At 52.9% G+C, this 17555-nt stretch overlaps 1 protein-coding gene and 1 long non-coding RNA gene across 3 annotated transcripts in view; one reads left to right on the forward strand and one right to left on the reverse strand.

The window, feature by feature from the left end:
* Positions 1-158: 158 nt before the first annotated feature.
* Positions 159-17555, reverse strand: part of BPI (bactericidal permeability increasing protein) — a 34218-nt gene continuing 16821 nt past the window's right edge. The window contains exons 9-15 of one of the 2 annotated variants that reach the window (XM_069495497.1): positions 17233-17292; positions 15643-15810; positions 14418-14485; positions 12258-12300; positions 9286-9349; positions 8324-8400; positions 159-7135 (exon numbers count right to left, since the gene is read on the reverse strand). In XM_069495497.1, coding sequence (XP_069351598.1) covers positions 7097-7135; positions 8324-8400; positions 9286-9349; positions 12258-12300; positions 14418-14485; positions 15643-15810; positions 17233-17292 — 519 coding nt within the window. In that variant the 3' untranslated portion in view covers positions 159-7096. Of the gene's footprint in view, positions 7136-7269; positions 8401-9285; positions 9350-12257; positions 12301-14417; positions 14486-15642; positions 15811-17232; positions 17293-17555 lie in introns of those variants that run through there. The other variant, XM_069495496.1, reaches the window with a different exon arrangement.
* On the forward strand, positions 8261-9324 carry LOC138400557 (uncharacterized). The gene is made up of 3 exons (XR_011236370.1): positions 8261-8326; positions 8913-9096; positions 9278-9324. It is a non-coding gene; the product is annotated as an uncharacterized lncRNA (long non-coding RNA).

Raw genomic sequence — 17555 nt, forward strand, 5'->3', positions numbered from 1 at the left:
GGTGCAAAACCCTCACTCATCCCCAGAGGCCTTGCCTCGTCTCAGCCGGTCTCCTGAGAGCTCAGCTAGGGAGGCCTGGTTTTACAGAAGAAGAAACTGAGGCTCAGAGAGGCCGCCACCTCACTCCCTCAAGATCTGACACCCAACAAACGGCAGAGCAGAAGGTAAAGCCACGTCTGGTGCCTTCCAGACTCTCTTCTTCACACTCAACTCTGTTTATTTAAAAAAAAGAAAATGTTTCCCCCATGGGAAAACAGGCTCTTTCAAACCTTCCTGGTGGCAAAATTTTCTGGAAGGCCATTCACAAATCTTTACACGGCTGCATGGCCGTGACCCGGCGATCCTACCTCTGGAACTTGTCCCCAAGCACGTAACGAAGTCGGTGTGCAATAGGGTCACTGCCCTGGGACGCCCACTGCCCACGTGTGGAACAGGGAGAAGTGAGACCAAACCTAATGTGTGCGACAAAAGGACGTGGGTTCAATGAATTATGACGCGCCATTTAAAGTGAGGCCGCAGAGATAAATGTATTTCTTGCTAAAGAAAGGTGCTCATGAAGGATTGGTTTCCAGTGGCACCATATATAATATTATATTTGCAGTAAAGTAAAGATATTAAAATTTCATTTTGGAAAACAAAATTTATAGTAGAGATTGTGCTTAAATTTTAGAGTTTTGCCCCAGGACTTCCTATATTTGTGAGCTTTGCTCCGCCCTCGCCTCCAGGAAGCCTTCTCTGACTACTCCATGTTTCTCTGGATTGGAGAAAGGTCCTTCTCTGAGGACCTTTGCACTGTCTTCCTTGTGCTTTCTCTGTCACAGCATTAAACACTCTCTGCTTTTTGGTAATTGTGGTCCTTTGAAAATATATCCATGAATTCTTTGCTACTCTTCCCGTTGAAAGCTGGAGTCTCTACCCCCTTCCCTTCCTTCCCATGAAATTGGGTGGATCTTTGTGACTGCCTCAACTGAGTGAATGTGGCAGGAGTAGCAGGGTGACCACCCACGGGTCACAAATGGCACTGGAAGGCGCTGAGGTTATGATCAGAACGTCCCACATTGAGCGCAAGGAACCCCACAGCCCAGGCCTCTCTGCTCCTCTGTGCTGGGCTGTCCCTGTCACTTTGGCTGAGCTTTGTTGGGGTCCTTGTCTGGCCCTCACCCCCACACCCCACCCCACCAGCCTGGTTGCTTCTTGAGGGCAGGACTGAGCCTTCCATATCCCATGATCCTTGCAGCAGCCTGTGGGAACTGGGGGGGAAGCCCATCTGCTTCTTGAGCACCTACTATGTGCAGGCACCATGCTGGTTAAGCTGCCCGTCTCCTCTCATCCCCACAGCACCCCCCGAAGGTGAGTATTTTAGTCTCATCCAGAGATGAAGGAACTGAGGCTCAGCGAGGTGAAGTGATGTGGCCACGGTCACCCAGGGATCGAGCACAGGTCTGTGGGACGCCATCCCAAAACGAGGGTCGGGTCAGGCCTCTCCGGAGAGGCCCAAGGATGGGAGAGAGCCGGCCTCCGGGAGACTGGGAGCAGGAAAGCTCTCTCTGGTGTGTCCCTCGGGGCCTCTGCTTCCTGGACCTCAGCCTGCGCAGCTGGGGAGGACAGTGGGGGCCTTGTGGGGACGTGGATGTTGCTCTTCCTCTGGCAGCAGTTTGCGGATGTCCCCCCTTGGCGCTGTTTGCAGGGGTGGGAATTTCCCACAGCAGTGACCGCTGCACCTTGGAGCTGCCTCGTGGCCCCAGGCCAGGCCTCCGCCCCCACAGGTGCCCGCCCCTGGCTAAGGTTCCCGACAATGACCCAGGACCCAGCAGAGGCCTCAGGGAGCAGCGTGAACCCAACGCTGGCCAGAGCCCCTGGGCCTTTCTTCCGCCTGGCTGTCTCTCCACCTCCACAAAAGGGACAGCTGCCACCACTCTGGCCACCCTCCTGCGGCAGCGAAAACACTCTCTTTTAACAAGGATGGTGTTTGTTGAATTCTGACTACAAAAGTGTTCGTTGAAAGGATTTTGGAAAACCCAGAATTTGTAATCCCCAGTGTCTGGAACACTGAGCAGCACACAGCAGATAGCTGCCGCAGGAATGGACGCAGCCTGTTTACATTTCTGGACTCTGGGGCCCCTGGACGTGAATCCCGACACCCCCACCGGGTGACCTGGGTCACTCTGTGACTCCGTTCCCTCATCTCTGGTTGGGGTCAGCCAAGGGACAGCATGGCAGGAGGTCAGGGGTCAGAGCACCTTTCCTGCTCCCTTCTGCTCTTAGATCACGGGTCGGGTCGTGGCCGTGTCCCCCAGTAACCCGTGGCCCATGGCCCCCCTCCCGCTGGGCTCGGATACCCGGACACCTTTCTTTGCTGCTTCACCCCTGGGGATGCTGGTCCCCGATTGACTTCCCCAAGCCTGTCCCCCAGCTCTATAAATAGCCCCTTCATTCAAATCCCAGGAACGATGAGAGTTGGAGTCTCTTTCCTCCTGGCCCCTGGTGGACGTGATTAGCAGCTCCCAGCATTTCTTGTGCACTTACCGATCGTTTGTAGCAAATGCCTGTCCCTTGCAGAGAGCTCTGAGTTCTTTCCAGAGTCTGTACAGGTCTTTGTCAAGGCCCTGATCCCGATGGGCCGTGGAACCTGGGGCAAACTCCACCCCTCTCTGTGCCTCGCTTTCCCCCCCAGATGCCGATGACAGCGGATGGGGACTAGGACAGTGTGTCAGAAACTGAGCCTTGTACGTAAATCCCCAGGGATCTTGTTTAAATGCAAATTCTGACCCAACGGGTTCCTTGGGGGTGGGGGCTGGGCCTCTGCCTTTCTGACAAGTCCCAGTGATGCCAGGATGCTGCTGACCGGGGGTCGCGCTTCAGGAATGAGGGACTAAACGAGCTCCCAGTTGCCTCCAAGCTCAGCGATTCTGGAACTCCGTTCACTCTCATTTGCAATAGTTTTCTATGACGGTGCCTCCACTCCTGGGGACATTGGATCTTGTCGAAAGAGAATGACGCCATGAAGACCTGCAGTGCTGAATCTCTGTCGGCTGCTTTGGAGTCGGGGGCCGGGGGGGGGGGGGGTTGATATTCACCGCAGCCCCGTCCCTAGTCCCAACACCTGCAGATCCGTATACACACACAGCCCTGAGGCCTGTGGATTTACAAAAGAAAAACACTAATGTCGGTGATGATCTAGTGTAGTGTCGTCTACTTGGGCTGCCAGGAGACTGCCTGGAGCTGGGCTGGCCATGTGGCTACACAGCCCCCCTGCCCCCCCCCCCCCGAGGAATCTAAGGAACTTGAAGACCTCCCATCTCTCCTTCCACCGCCCCCCCCTTTGCCTCTGCAATCGGCAGCATCTAAAATCCCAGCGGTTGCCTCGTTTTATTGGGTCTTGATAGCTTTGGGGACCCTAAGGAATTTCTGTTGAAATGAAAATTTCTCAGCCAGAAGAGATTCTTTAATATTTGCCAGAGCTCACTTTATTGAGTCCTTTTCCTGAATTCCTTTTATAGATGGGGAACCGGAGACCCAGACGGGGAGCAGGACGGGCCCTGGTCACACTGTGAGCCTGTTACTGAGCTGCAGAGGCTAGGCCCCGACTTCCGGCCAGACAGAGGCTTCGATTCTTAGAGTCAGACCCGCCCAGGCAGACAGCCCTGGATCATGTCTTGAGAATCACTGGCATAATGGCTTTGGGTCATGCAAATGTTGAATTCCAGATCATTTATAAAATATTTATTGAGCACCTACTATGTGGCAGGCATTGGGAACACACCCGTGGCAGGCTAGATGTAGGCGTTACAATATAGTGAGAAGAACTGGGTGTGTTAATGTTAGAGCTAACTTGGATTACTCCTGTCAACCCCATGCCACAGGTTTCCCATGTACTCGACTCTCATAGTAACTATGGGGTAGGTACTATCGTGAGTTTCCGTTTATAGATGAGAACATTGAAGACCAGAGAATTAAGTAACTTGCCCAAGGTCACACAGCTGGTAAATAGCAGAGCTGAGACTTGAACCCAAGACATCTGGGACTACAGCTCATGCTCTTACCCACTGTGCCATGAGCCCACCAAGTGTACCCTCTGATTCATCCCAATCATCTCACAACAAAGAAGACAGCAAAGCTTTATCTCTCCTTTTCAGAGGAGGAAATGGAGGACCAGAGAGGTTAAGTAACATTTGCAACGTCACACAGCTCATCAGGGGGGCTGGGTGTATGTTTGAAACCAGGGCCAGGTGACTCCAGAGCCCAGGCTCTGAACACCTGGAGCAGGCCACATTACCTCTCCACAGACTCCTCCTCTGCAAGATGAAGGCCACCCTGTCTACCTGTAGAAGTTGTCATTAGGATTAAATGGGCAAATAAACCTGAAGAGACTGACCCAGGGCAGGGCCACCCATGGCCACTAGTGAGATACGGCAAAAACAATGAACACAGTGTCTTTCTGTGTCCCCTCCTTCTCTGCCCCTCCCTCGTATTTAACAAATCAGCATTTCCAGGAGGAACCCCGAGAGGGCAATGCCTATCCCAGAAGGGAATGGTGAGCGTTCAGGCCATCTGGGGGGGACAATTCTTTTCGTTCTTTAATTTTGTTTTCCACTTTATTGATATATATATTTCATATACCATGACATTCACCCACTTAAAGTGTACAGTTCAGTGGTTTTTAGTATATTCACAGAGTTGTGCCACTATCCCAGCAATCTAATTTTAGATCATTTTCAACACCACCCAAGAAACCCCAATCGCATTCGCAGTCATTCGGAGCAGACGATGCTTAGCCTGAGGGAGAAGCTGCAGGCACAGCGGTTGCACAGGCAGCTGGGCAGACCATCTGCAGCGTGCTGGGAACGCTCCTCGAATCCTGGCCCCCAAACAACTGCCTTCTCTCAGCCATTAGAGAGAGGGTCCCATGTACAATGTGTTCCTCTCACCGACTTTAGGTCCAAGAACTCAGTGCAGTGTTTCTGTGGAGAGTGGAGCAGGGGCTGCCGTATGTTTGGGAGAGTAGAGGGCAGGTGTAGGAGGGGCCAACTATCTCTCAAGAGAATGATGGGACAGGACGTGAGGGTGGGGCAGGGGGAGGGCAGGGCTGTGTATTTACCAGCTACTCTCCCCACAGCAGCCGGAAGGGTCTTTTAAAATGTGAATTGGATTGTGACATTCTCCTGCTCAAGACTCTCCAATGGCTTCCCTTATCTTTTGCAACAAAACCCAGAGTCCTTAACAGTCTTCATGGCCTCCCTGCCTCATCCCACGCTGTGCTTCCCTTCGCTCTCTTCCTTCTAGCCTCACTGGCTGTTCTTCTGTTCCTACCTGGGGCCTCCACTAACCTTTGGCAAACAGAAAAACGTGCATCCTCCTGGTGGACAAATTTGAGAAGGATTTTTGTTTCCTCAAGCTGAGTGCTTTTTTTTATAGTGTACAACCTATGCAACTGAACACAGCAGTCCTGCCTTAAACTTGCCAAGCCTCCAAACAGACCAGATTTGAAAATCTGGGAGGAGTGGAAAGAGCTCGGGCTCTGATGACAGATAGGGTTGGAATTCCAGCGCTGCCTCTTGCCAGCTGTGTGATCTGGGGAGAGTAACTCAATCTAAAAGGACCGAACAGTTCCCACCTTGGGGGAAGGAGAGTGCTATGAGGATTAAATGAGATGGTCCATGTGCTGTGCTTGACTCCTGTGAGTGCTTGATCAATGGCCCTCCGTTCCTGTGTGGCCCTGGAGCTTCTACCTCCATTTAACAGAGAATCAATGATGTTAGCAGAAGTGCATGCATTTTTCTTTAAAAAGGAAATAAAATAAATATCTTTTACCTGGTTTGCTCACTGCAAATACTTTTCTCCACTTTTACCATCAGCAACCTGGCTGGAGTCTGAATAACAACAGATTCCTAATTTATGTCCATCCCCTTCTACTCTTGCCCTTCTGATGCATTCAGAAGTCAAAACGAAATATTTTAAACACTAAATCTGGCCATGTCACCCCTCGCTCCACTGTCTGCGTCAAACCCTGCAGGTGTGGTGGTGTTTATCCTTCTGGTCTCAGACCAAATGCCAACAGCTTAGAGAGGCCTTCCGGGACTCAATCAATTTGAAGTACAAGGCTATCCAAACCCATCTAATGGCCTGAAGTAGCCCCCCTGATGTCCCATGGCAGGAAATGGCCCAAAGCCCCCGAGAGAACTCACCTTAAGTCCAAAGACAGTCTGGGCTGGTGATCTGGCTTCACACCGGGCCAGGAGAGTCATGGGGAAGTAGCAATTGCACCCAAAAAGGTGATTGAAGATGAACCCCAATGGCCTCTGCGGCCTGACCCAGTGTTCTGCTTTGGGCACAGGGCTGGGAAGAGAGCATGGACTAATGGAGCCCAGGTGTGGGGCAGGGAAGACAGGTGTGCAGGATGGCTGTTCAACAGCGACACCGTGTGGTGGCGACAGGAGCAACAGCCCCAGTGGACCGGTGGCTACACTGCCAGGAAACAAACACTCTGTCCGGAATGGTCGCTATTCGACAGCAACACTGTGTGGCCCGGCGGTATATATATTCTCCAGACTGCGTGGCACTGGGAATCTGGACTAAGAAAACCCCAAGGACACTTTGAGCAATGAGACTCTCTGCTCATGTAGGCACGTGGGGACTTCAGGAGATTAATTGTAGAAATAAAAAGAAGCGATCGAATCGGTGCTGTAAACTGGTGCTGCAGGCCACGCTGGTTACAGCCAACGAATAGATAAATGGATGAACATAAAGCAAGAAACAAGACCGGCACACAGAATCCGCAGGAGAAAAACAGAGGGTTTTTTTTTGTGTGTGTGTATGTGTGTGTGTGTGGGGGAAGCACAGAGGGAAATGTCGTGGTTACAATGGAAACACAATTTCTGGAGGAAACGTCCGTGCAGCCTTCGCCCTTGACATACACACCATGCACTTGTCCGGTGAACAGTCCCCCACGGTCAGACCGTGTCTGAGTCTGAGTCCAGAGAAGTCTGCGAGGGGTTTCTTGGTCAAGATCTGGAGCGGATTCCCTGGAGAAAGGCAGCCCGGGCCCGCGGGCCATCAGGCACAGGTGCGGCCGACGGCCTCCAGCTCACCGGCGACTTCAGCGGCGGTGAACGTCAGCCCCGAACAGCAGGACACCCTGGGGAGAGACGGAGGCGCACCCCCCTTTGTGAGCGTGGGGCTGCCAGGGTTTTGAGAAGGGAACTTCGGGAGCCCGCCACGGGGACGGGGAGAGCAGGACGGGGCCTGCCTGCTGACACGAAGTCCGGGGCCCTCGGGGTCTGGCCACGGGGGTCTGCACGTCAGCCGCCGCCAGTGCCCACGAATCCGTCAGCAGCGTCCCTGGCAGCGGCTTCCTTCTCAGACGCGAAGAGCCCTGGACTGTTCTGGAGGCTTCGTTTGTCATCCCTGCCTCGTGGCAGCTCGAGGGAGCCCTTGTTCCAACCAAGGCTGCAAAACCACCTCTCTTTGCTCCTTTGTGCCCTTCGCTCAGAATCTCCAGAAATGAAGAAATTAAATTGTGCCATGGAGTCGTTCTTTTTTTTTTTTTTTTTTTTTAAATGGATGAACTGGGTAAAATGTGGGGAACTTGGTAAAATGTGTTTCCTCTGCTCTCCCGGATAGTTTTCTACAGTCTCTCAGCCCCATCAGCTCCCTGGTCTAAAGAACTGGGGATTGATTGATGACATTGGCAGCTAAGGGGGAGCGAGGAGTCTGGGTGACGTGGGCGTTTCCCACGAGGGCCACAAGTTACCGGGAAAGCCCTTGAGCAAGGTAAGAACTGCAGTACTGGGGGGTGTTGTTGTTGCAGAGGTAACAGCGTTGTTGGGACATGCTGGAAACCGAGAGAAGAAAGCCAAGGACACGGGTTGGTGTGTCACATGCTGACAGAGGTCAGGCGGGGCGAGAGCCACCAGGAAGGCTTCTGTACTGTGTCTAAATCTGCCAGACACTGACCACATTTTATACTCACAGTGCCTGGCACGATGCAGGGTGCACAAGAAGGCATGCGACGTATATTTGTTAACTATTTAAATGCACCCACCTTATAAGAGGCTCGAGGGCCACCAGATGAGTTCCATGTTTGCCGAGTGTATCGTGGGAATGAGGCAGTGCTGGTTCAAAGTCGGGAGTCTGGCTTTGAACCTGGACTTCATTTAACACGCGTGGCTTCTCTGAGCCTTGGTCTGTCTTCTCTGCTTATTAACAGCACCCACAGCCCAGGGTTGTTGTGAGGGGAGAAGGCACCCGATGCAGGGCTTGGCATAGAGGGAGCGTCGCAGCAATAGGTCACCATTGTTGTCGAGAACAGACATTGGACACTCACCTGGTGAGACCGAAGCATCAGGTTGTGCAGCTGGACGTGGGAGGGCATCGGGAGAGGGAAGCCCTTCTGCAGCCTCTCTGCGGCGGAGACCAGCGTGAGCACCAGGAGGGAGGGAAGGCAGGAGAGCCAGGGTGGGCAGCCCCCCTGGACCCGTGAGCCCTGCACTAGGTGGGGACTGGCAGGGGTGTCCGTGCCTGAAAGCACGGCTGCCCCGGGGCCTGCACCTCCCCTCCGTGGTTCTCCGTCGGCCCCAAGCCCACTTCCTGGCCCCGTGTGGGCCTCTTCCCAAGACTGCCCTCCTGAGGGCGCTGCTCTGCCAAGGGCCAGCTGCCTGCGACGGTGGGGACAGAGCATGGACATACAGGGGTGTCTGCGTGTGTGTGCACGGAGCCCCTCCGTGTTTAGGACAAAGCCAGGGATGGGCAGTGGCCAGTTCCCCCAACACCACATTCTGGCGTGGAATTCTGCAGTTCCAAATTTGGGCCTGGGCTCCCAGCTCATTTTGAAGCTGTGTTTGTCAAGGGGGGAGGCTAGATCATGTTCTGTATAATAACTTGTTGAATTAATTTTTAATTTCTAAATATCCTAGTCACAGGTTATGTGGCCTCTATTGTACTCTTGCCCCTGGCTCTCAAAGGTTAGGGGCAGGCCTGCCTGAAGCTCTCCAGGTTAGCAGGAGACTCCCTGGTCCTTCTCCCAGAGTTGGAAAAAGCTCTGGCTTCAGAGCTGGGATCAAACCCAAGCTCCACCTCTTGCCTGCTGTGGGACCTGAGGTAAATCACTCAACCATTCTGATCTTCCATTTCCTCCATGAAAAATGGGGATATTAATAAGCCTTTGTCTCATGAGGTGACCACCCTCCAGCTCTCACAACTGGGGCCGGGTCTCAGGCACCTGTAGGTAATCAACCCCAGCCTCTTCCTCCATGACTAAAAACCAATCGTTTGTGCAAAGTTCCTTACGGTTAACCCTGGGAAGCACAAGAGTGGGCACGACGTAGTCCAAGACAGCCTGCAGCAGTGAGACCTGAGAGCCAGAAGGAGAACAAGACCCACGTCATCAGGGCACCTTGGGATCAGCCGTCCTCCGTCACCCTCCCTGCCACCCGGTGGGCTCAGCGACCTCACAGCTGGGAGAACTGCTGCGAGCTGGACACACGTGATGATGTGAAAACTCTGCCACCCAGTCAAGGTCACAGAAGTGATTTCTTTCGCTCTAATGGTCCCAGATGTAAAGCATGCTCTAAATTGTAAGGCGCAAAGCTTTATACCTTCTGACAATGATAAGGAAAGTCACCAGAGAGTATTTAAATGTGAAAACCTTGGTTTAAAAAATGCATCCTCAGCTGGGTACAGTGGCTCACTGTAATCCCAGCACTTTGGGAGGCTGAAGTGGGAGGATCACTTGAACCCAGGAGTTTGAGACTAGCCTGGGCAACATAGCAAGACCCTATCTCTCTAAAGAATAATTTAAAAATTAGCTGGGCATGATGGCACATGTCTGTAGTTCTACCTATGCGGGAGGCTGAGGCAGGAGGATGGCTTGAGCCTGGGAGTTTGAGGCTGAAGTGAGCTATGATCATGCCACTGTGACTCCAGCCTGGGTGACAGAGTGAGACCCTTCCTCTAGAAGGAAAAAAAAAAAAAAAAGCAACCCCTCAGACACTACAGGCTAGAGGGCAAACTGAATTAGCCTTTTTGAGGACTATTTGGCAATGTTCATCAAAAGCCTTAAAAACGTGTGCGCTTTTCGGGCCAGCAAACATGCCTCCAAGGCATTTATCCTAAGGAAATAATATAGGGTGTGAGCAAAAATTTAGATGCAAGGATGCTCACCAAAGTAATAAATTTTACCAAAACTATCACTTAAAAGCAACCCACATGTCCAACAACAGGGGGATCACTTGGAGGAAGTGGTGATACTTTGATACTAAGGAATATTACACAACTGTTAAGAATGATACTGTAGAAATATAATTATCAACACAGAGATATTTGTGATATATTTTTGAGCGAGAAAAAGCAGGCTATAGAAATCACATAATTCCATCTTTTTAATTAAATAGGCATAGCAAAAGGCCAGGAAGAATGTACTCCAAATTATTAGCTAAGTGATGAAAACGTGGATGGTCTTTATTTTCTTTGTTTTGCAAACCTGTAGGTTCTGACTGCTCTATAGTGTGTATGCTTTGCTTTGGCAATAATAAAAAATATTCAAAAACAGTGTAAAACCTTCCGGTTGATTGCATTAGTGGTGACGTCTATAACTTGCAAATGTATGTTTTTGTGCCTGGAGGAATTGAGTTTCCTTCCCCGGGCTACAGTTCCATCGCCTCACCAATGGTACTGCCCTCCTTCCTATGAATCCTGGGAACTTTAAATTTTTATTTTCTGCAGAAGCCGATCACCGAGAGCACCTTGGCACCAGTAAATCCATGAAAATACAGTGAGGTTGCGTTTGGTCCTTCTGTTTGCTGTAACCTCATTAGGTGGAAATGGCTGGCTGGACTTTAATCAGATTTGGAGGGGACATCGAGACAGTATGACTTTGGGACTGGGTGGCTTACGAGGTACTGACTTGGTGGGGAACTTGAGGGCACCTCAGGGATCTAAGGAAATGTTCTCCGGAGCAGTGGGAACCGGGGTTCAACCACAGGCCCGCCGGGAGATTCAGGCCAGCGTAGTGAGACCCTGGACAGAATCAGCACCCTGTGGCTGATGATGGAAGATACCAGGGCAGATGCTCTGAATGGCCGGTGGGGAACAGGACCGGCCACAACTTGCTGCTTCCAGGGGCAACTCCCCGTCTGCCTCCACAGCAGGGGCAGACCTCCTTCCCCGTGGGCAGAGAGGCCCTGGCGGTGGGATTGTCCCTGCGGGCTGGGGTGACCCCTGCTGCTCCCCTCCCGCCAGCCCTTCCCTTCTCCGTCTCAGCCAGAAGCCATGCGTCCAGCGGCTCCACCCAGACCCCAGCAGTCATCCCGGTGGTCCCTCCCTCCCCCCACACGTCAAATCTCTCACCAGGCTCTGTCCAACTCGACTTCCCAAATCTGTCTCCAGTCCACCCTCGCTCTCCCTCTTCCGGGCCGAGTCCCAGTCCTCGCCGTCTCACACGGACAACTGCACGCCCTCCCCACTGACCCTGCTGGTCTGTCGCCCGCTGCCCCCACCCCCACCAGGGGTGTCGGTGTAGATCACACCATGTCACTCCCTGCAGGGGACAGTGCGCCCCTCTAGCCTATCCCAGAGGCCTTGGGTGAACCAGCCCCTGCCTGTCTCTCTGGCCGCACTGGCTTTCTCCAGTCCCCAAACGTGCCACACTTGTTCCCACCACAGGGCCTTTGCCCCTGCTGGTCCCTCTGCTGGATCCTTCTCTTCCTTCAGCCCAAGTGTTAATATCACCTCCTTAGAGAGGCCTTCCGTGATCACACCCTCTCACCCTTAATTCCCCCCATCACTTTCTACCCCACCCCCTTTTTGCTTTTCCTAATTCTGACTGTGACCTTCCTTTCTGTCCCCCCACGTAAGGCTCTGAGAGGCGTCGCTTCCCTGTCTTGTTCATTGGCACTCCCCATGCCTGGAACAGTACCTGGCTCATCATAGGTGCTCAGGAAAGCAATTAATTTGTCCACTCAGCAAACATTTGTGGGGCAGATTTCTGAACTGGACTGTGCTTGTTTAATCCTGTTTAAACCTCCTCACACCAACTCACGGGCAGAAAGTCCGAAATTTAGAAGCGAAGAGACTTGCCCAAGGCCTCGCAGTTAGTGAGCGTGGAGCAGGGATTCCGGCTCGGGTCTCTCTGCCCACCGAGCTCCTCGCACCAGTAATTCACAACCAAATCATATGCAAATGAACCCAAATAGTGCCACGAGCCCGTGACACGTCCCCCCAGATCAGGAGAAGGAAGAGGCCACCAAGGGTCTCAGACTCACCGGGAAGGGGCCGATATTCGAGTGCTTCAGTTCCAGGAGCAGCCTGTGACAAGGGGAGGGGAGACTGAGACCACCGATTGCGCGACCCCAGGGAGAACTCAGCTGCTGGGGAGAAGGGGCCCAGTCTGGTAGATACTGCCTGGTTTTCCCGCCCAGTGTCCATCCCCTTCCCTCTGGTCACAGCCCCCTGATTTTCCCTTTCCCTGAACCGTTAGTGCCATTGACCCCACCCTGGGCCCTGGCCCGCGCTGGCCAAAGTGCGTCATCCCCCTCTCCTGCCAAAGTAACTGCTGCAGGGATGGACCTGTGACCCATGCTGGCCCGGTGACAATTGGCCCCTGGACTTCTGCTAGGAATATAAGGAAGGAGGTGCTCTCTTTTCTCAAGGAAAATAAGGAAGCTACTGGTGACTATCTTGCCACCACTTGGTGACAGCCTGCTGGGAATGAAGCCAGCACAAAGGGCAGCAGAGCCAAGAGGTAGAGAGAGCCTGATTCCTAAGGACATCATTTGAGCACCTGGGTCCACCCTTGCCTGAAACCCGTGGACTTTTCAGTTACCTGACCCATAAACTATTCCCCCCTTTTGGCCTTCATGGCATTTTAACAGTGATCTCTGAGAAAGGGGGACATGTGGCCATTTATTAAGCCCCTATCATTCACCGTGTTGGATGCTTTCTCCCACTGAATGCCAGTAACACCCCAAGAGGCGAGGGCTTCTCATTTTACAGATGAGGAAACTGACGCTCAGAGAGGGTAAGCAACTGCCCAAGGCCACACAGCTAACAATTAGCAAAGCAGGATTTCAAACAGGTCTCCCCGAGGCCAAAGCCTTTGTCGTGTCCAACACTGCAGAGTTTGAGAACTTGCTCTTGCTCACCCAGAGGCAGTAGCCCCAGGGTCCCTGCTCTGTGGCTTGTCGTACTGACCCGCAGCCCTCCGCATATTTCACAATCTGTGTTCAGCCGACACCCAGCTGTATCCTCTCCGGCTCCTCGACTGGAGGGGCCCACAGGTGTTTCAGAAAAATGGAATCCACATGTTTTGGAAGCAGTAACGCTTGTCAAAATGATGCCAGGAGCAATACACAGTGTGGGACCCTCAGGAGCCAGTCTTGGGGCTGGGAAGGACAGCTCGGTGCCAGCGAGAAGGCGGGAGCAGGCAGGGACGCGGGTCGAGGCTCTGTGGAAACAGCGTGAACGTGGTGAAGAGACAGCTGCCAGGTCTGTGTGTCGGGGTCGTCACATCTGCCCTGAGTGGCTCCTGCTCTCTGCCTCTCCCCATCCCTCCCTCTGTCTCCTGGCCTCTGCCATAATGTGTCCCCACCTGTCCGTATCTGTCTTGCAGTCGCTCTTCCTGTCTCTCTCCTCCCTCCCTTTGTGCCTCTGTCTCTTCCTCTGAGTGTCTCCTTTCTGTGTCTCTCCCTGTCTCTTTCTCTATGTCTCTCCCTCCATTTCTGTATTTCTCTTTCTCTGTATGTTTCTCTGTCTTCCTCTTCCCTCATGCTTACTGAGGGTTTATTACACCCTTTCAAGTGTTCTACACACGTCACTGCATATTAATATCTCATTTAATCCTCACGATGTTGCTGTTGGCAAAGCATAATTATTGGGGTTTGACAGCCAGGGAGGCTGGGGTTTGGAGAGTTTTGGTGCCTGCCAAGGCGAGCTGCTCTTCAAATGCAGGCAGCCTCATGGCAGGGCCCACGCTGCTGGATTCAAACCCGGGCCACGTGGATTCCAGAGTCTCCCAGCAGGGGGTGGTTGCTGAAGTTGAAGTGGGATTTCCGAGTGCCAAGGAGGGCCGGGCATTGTGTGGCTGGGTGTGGCCTGGCTCATTGGTTGGCTCACTGGTTGGCCATGGGCTCTCCTGGGACACAGGACTTTTCAGTGCTAAAACTGGGACACTCCTGGGCAAACCAAGAAGATTGGTCGCCCTATAGTGTGTGATCCTGGGCAAGCCGCTTTGCCTCTGAGCATCAGTTTTGCTGTGTGCGAAATGGGGATATAGTGCCCACTGCTCACTGCTTGAGGCTTAACTGTGATGGGGACACAGGAAAGCAGGAGCACAGTGCTTACGTACATCCTAAGGCCTCTGCTGCCCCACGGGCACCAAGAGGGGATGGGCAGGCCCCTCCTCCTGTCCCCACAGGCCCACTTACCTGTCCAACTTGAGCTCCCCGACAAGCCTGCTGGACATGGCGCCAACCTCCACAGAAGCGTTCGTGCTCTGCAAAGCAACGACCCAGCGTGAAGTGCCCGGACCCAGGGCTTGGGCTCTTGGAGGCCTCCGAGACGACGAGGGTCAGCGTCACAAAGGCTCGGGAGGGCAGCCCGCGCCACCGGGTCAGGCCGGCAGAGCCCGAGGACCGGGGAGACTTCTCTGGGCTTTGTGGCCGTTGAGTCCCCGACTGTCAGCCAATTTCCATTTTCTCCCCCTGCTCCTGGGCCATTTCAGGGTCCCCAGGTCACTCCCGGAAGGGCTGTGTGAGACAGACCTCAGGGCTGGAGTCCGGGCCAGCCCTATTCTCACGACCACTTATACATTGATTTGTTAAAAAAATACTTATCGAGGCAGAGGACCGAGGCTCCCACCCCAGGGGTCCTGTGTAGTCTGTGTCACCCCTCAGAAGCTGCTCTGTCTGCAAAGCAGAGACAACAGCTTGAGGCTGGCCACACCTGCCGAAGGCCTCCAAGTGCCTCCAGGAGGGGAGAGAGTCTGGTCCACATCCCCCGTGGCCGTCGTAGGTGCCACCAAACGGTTGCAGAGTGATGGCGTGATCAAATGAATGAACACACGCATCAATAGTGGAATGAAAACCTGGCTGAAGGATTAAACGAATACGCAAATGAAGGAATAAACAAAGATAGGCATGAATGAATAAATGGTGAATGAAGGAACGAATGAACAAATACACAGTTGAACAAAGGGATAAGTAAGTGAATGATTGAATAAATGAGTGCACGTGGAAAAGGTGTAGCACATTTCAGCGAGCTAATGAACGACTGAAGGAATTACTAATTGAGAGAATAAGTGAATGAATGAATGAACAAATACACAAATACATAATTGAATGACTAAAGATATAAATGAATGAATTGGAACCAGCACACGTATTTCTAGCAAACATGGAAGGAATAATTGAATGGATGAAAAATTGAGTGAATGAATAATTGAATTAATAACTAAACAAATGCGCAAATGGACGGCTGGGGAATGAATGCCCATAGGAGCCAGAGCAGCTGAGTTGAGCTGGTCGCAGGCTCTGGAGTCACACTGTCCGGATTTGAATCTGGGCAGGATTCTGCCCAGTCTCCTGACTCCAAGGACAGGGCTCGCGGCACGGCACAGGGCTCCCCACCTGCCCACACCCAGGAACAGCTTACCAAGCCCAGCAGGAAGAGGGAAGCCAGGGAGGAGTTGGGGAGGATGGCAAAGGTTTGAGCCTCCAGGTAAGGGCTGAGGGCGAGGCCGGAGGACTGCATGGACAGGTGTGGCGGGGTGGAGACGGAGATGACAAGCTGCATGTTCATGTTCGGGAACACCTCGGCCACCTGCAGCCCCCAGTGGGGAGAACCAACAGAAAGGAGAGCTTTAATCAAAATATTTCTAATTCCTATCTTGCCCTGCCCTTGCTTTAAACACCTCCAATATCTTCCCATTGTTCGTAGAATAAATTCTAAGGCTGCATAGCCTGGCACCTGGCACCCTGCCAACCTCACCTTACATGTCTCTACCTCTTGTCCTCAGTGGCCGGCGACAGGGAACTCTTTCAAATGCAACAAGATTTCTTGCCATCTAAAATCCTTTGCGCTCTGTGTTCCCTCTTGTTGAATGCCTGTCCACCCATTCTTCCCAGCTTGGCTCTTTCCCTTCCTTCAGGCCTCAGCTCAAATGTCACCTCTTCAGAGAGCAGTAGCAGCTTCAAGGGGGAATTAAGGAGGGACTTGGTGACCCTCCCCTATCTCTCCTGGCCCCTGATCCTCCCCTAGGTAAACCCCGGGCTGAGTAAAACTCCTGTGACTGCTGTGCAAATGCAGCTTCAAGACAGTGTCCCTGGGTGTCTGCACCAGCCACTCCTCTCCCCCCAAACAGTACTTCCTTATGCATAAATTTTGGGGGTGCCACCACTGGAGAGGCTGTTTTCAACAGAATGTGTCCCCCCAATTCATATGTTGAAGTCCTAACCCCCAGTGTGGCTGTATTTGGAGATGGGGTCTCTATGGAAGTCATTGAGGTTAGACAAGGTCATAAGGAGAGGGCCTCGATCCAGTAGAATTAGAGTCCTTTAAGAAGAGACACCAGAGAACTATCTCCCCCGGCAACCCCACGCACACACTGAGGAAGGGCCATGCAAGGACACAGCCAGAAGGCGGCCGTCCACAAACCAGGAAGAGAGCCCTCACTGGAAACTGAACCTGCTGGGCAACTTGACCTTGGGCTTTTAGTTTCTGGAACCATAAGAAATAAATTTCTGTTGTTTATGCCACTCGGTCTGTGGTGTTCTGCCATGGCAGCCCAAGCGGACTAAGACAGTGGGCTTCCTCGACCACCTTGTCTAAAGTAACCTCATCAACCTGTTGGTTTCACTGATCACAGGCTGCGTTATTTTTGTTATTGTTCTGTGTGCCTGAATGATACTTTTCTTTCCACTGGACTGGGAGCTCCAGGAGGGCAGGAATATGGTCTGGTTTGCTGGGTTCCCAGCACGGGGCCCCAGGCACAAGGTGGGCACTCAATAAATATTTACTAAGTGGACAAGCCTACACATCCACTGCACACCTGGCCAGCTGGGCGCTTGGAGCCTTTCTCTGTACCGGGATGGGCTGCATGCAGCCATTTCCACTCTCTGACACTGGGTCACCTCTGGATCTGGGGGCAGGGGTGTCACCTCATCCACTCAGCTGAGCCTGGTCCTCCCCAGAACCGCCAGGCCACCTCCCGAGCTGACTAAAGGGGAGCGAGCCCTTCCTCACCTGGGGTAGGAAGGTTCCAAAGAATCTGGTTGTCAGTCGGAATGTGGAGTTTTTTGGAATCTGTAGCAAGAGAGGAGAAAAGGATTTTCGGGGGTTCTGTTGTAGATTGAGAGGAGGGTACAAAGCCCCCAAACCGATCACACGGGATGCCCCACTTCCACGGGCCCGCCTCTGCCGTAGCGTGATGCCAAGGCCGGATTACAGAGTCTGACCGATGGCAGGCACTCCGTCAATGTCAGCTGTCGCACCTATTTCCCATGACATCCACACGCTAAGCACCGTGCTCAGGGCCTGTCAAGCATTCACCCCTCACTTCCTCCTCA

This window comes from Eulemur rufifrons, chromosome 20 (genome assembly GCF_041146395.1).
Source record: "Eulemur rufifrons isolate Redbay chromosome 20, OSU_ERuf_1, whole genome shotgun sequence".
NCBI lineage: Eukaryota > Metazoa > Chordata > Mammalia > Primates > Lemuridae > Eulemur > Eulemur rufifrons.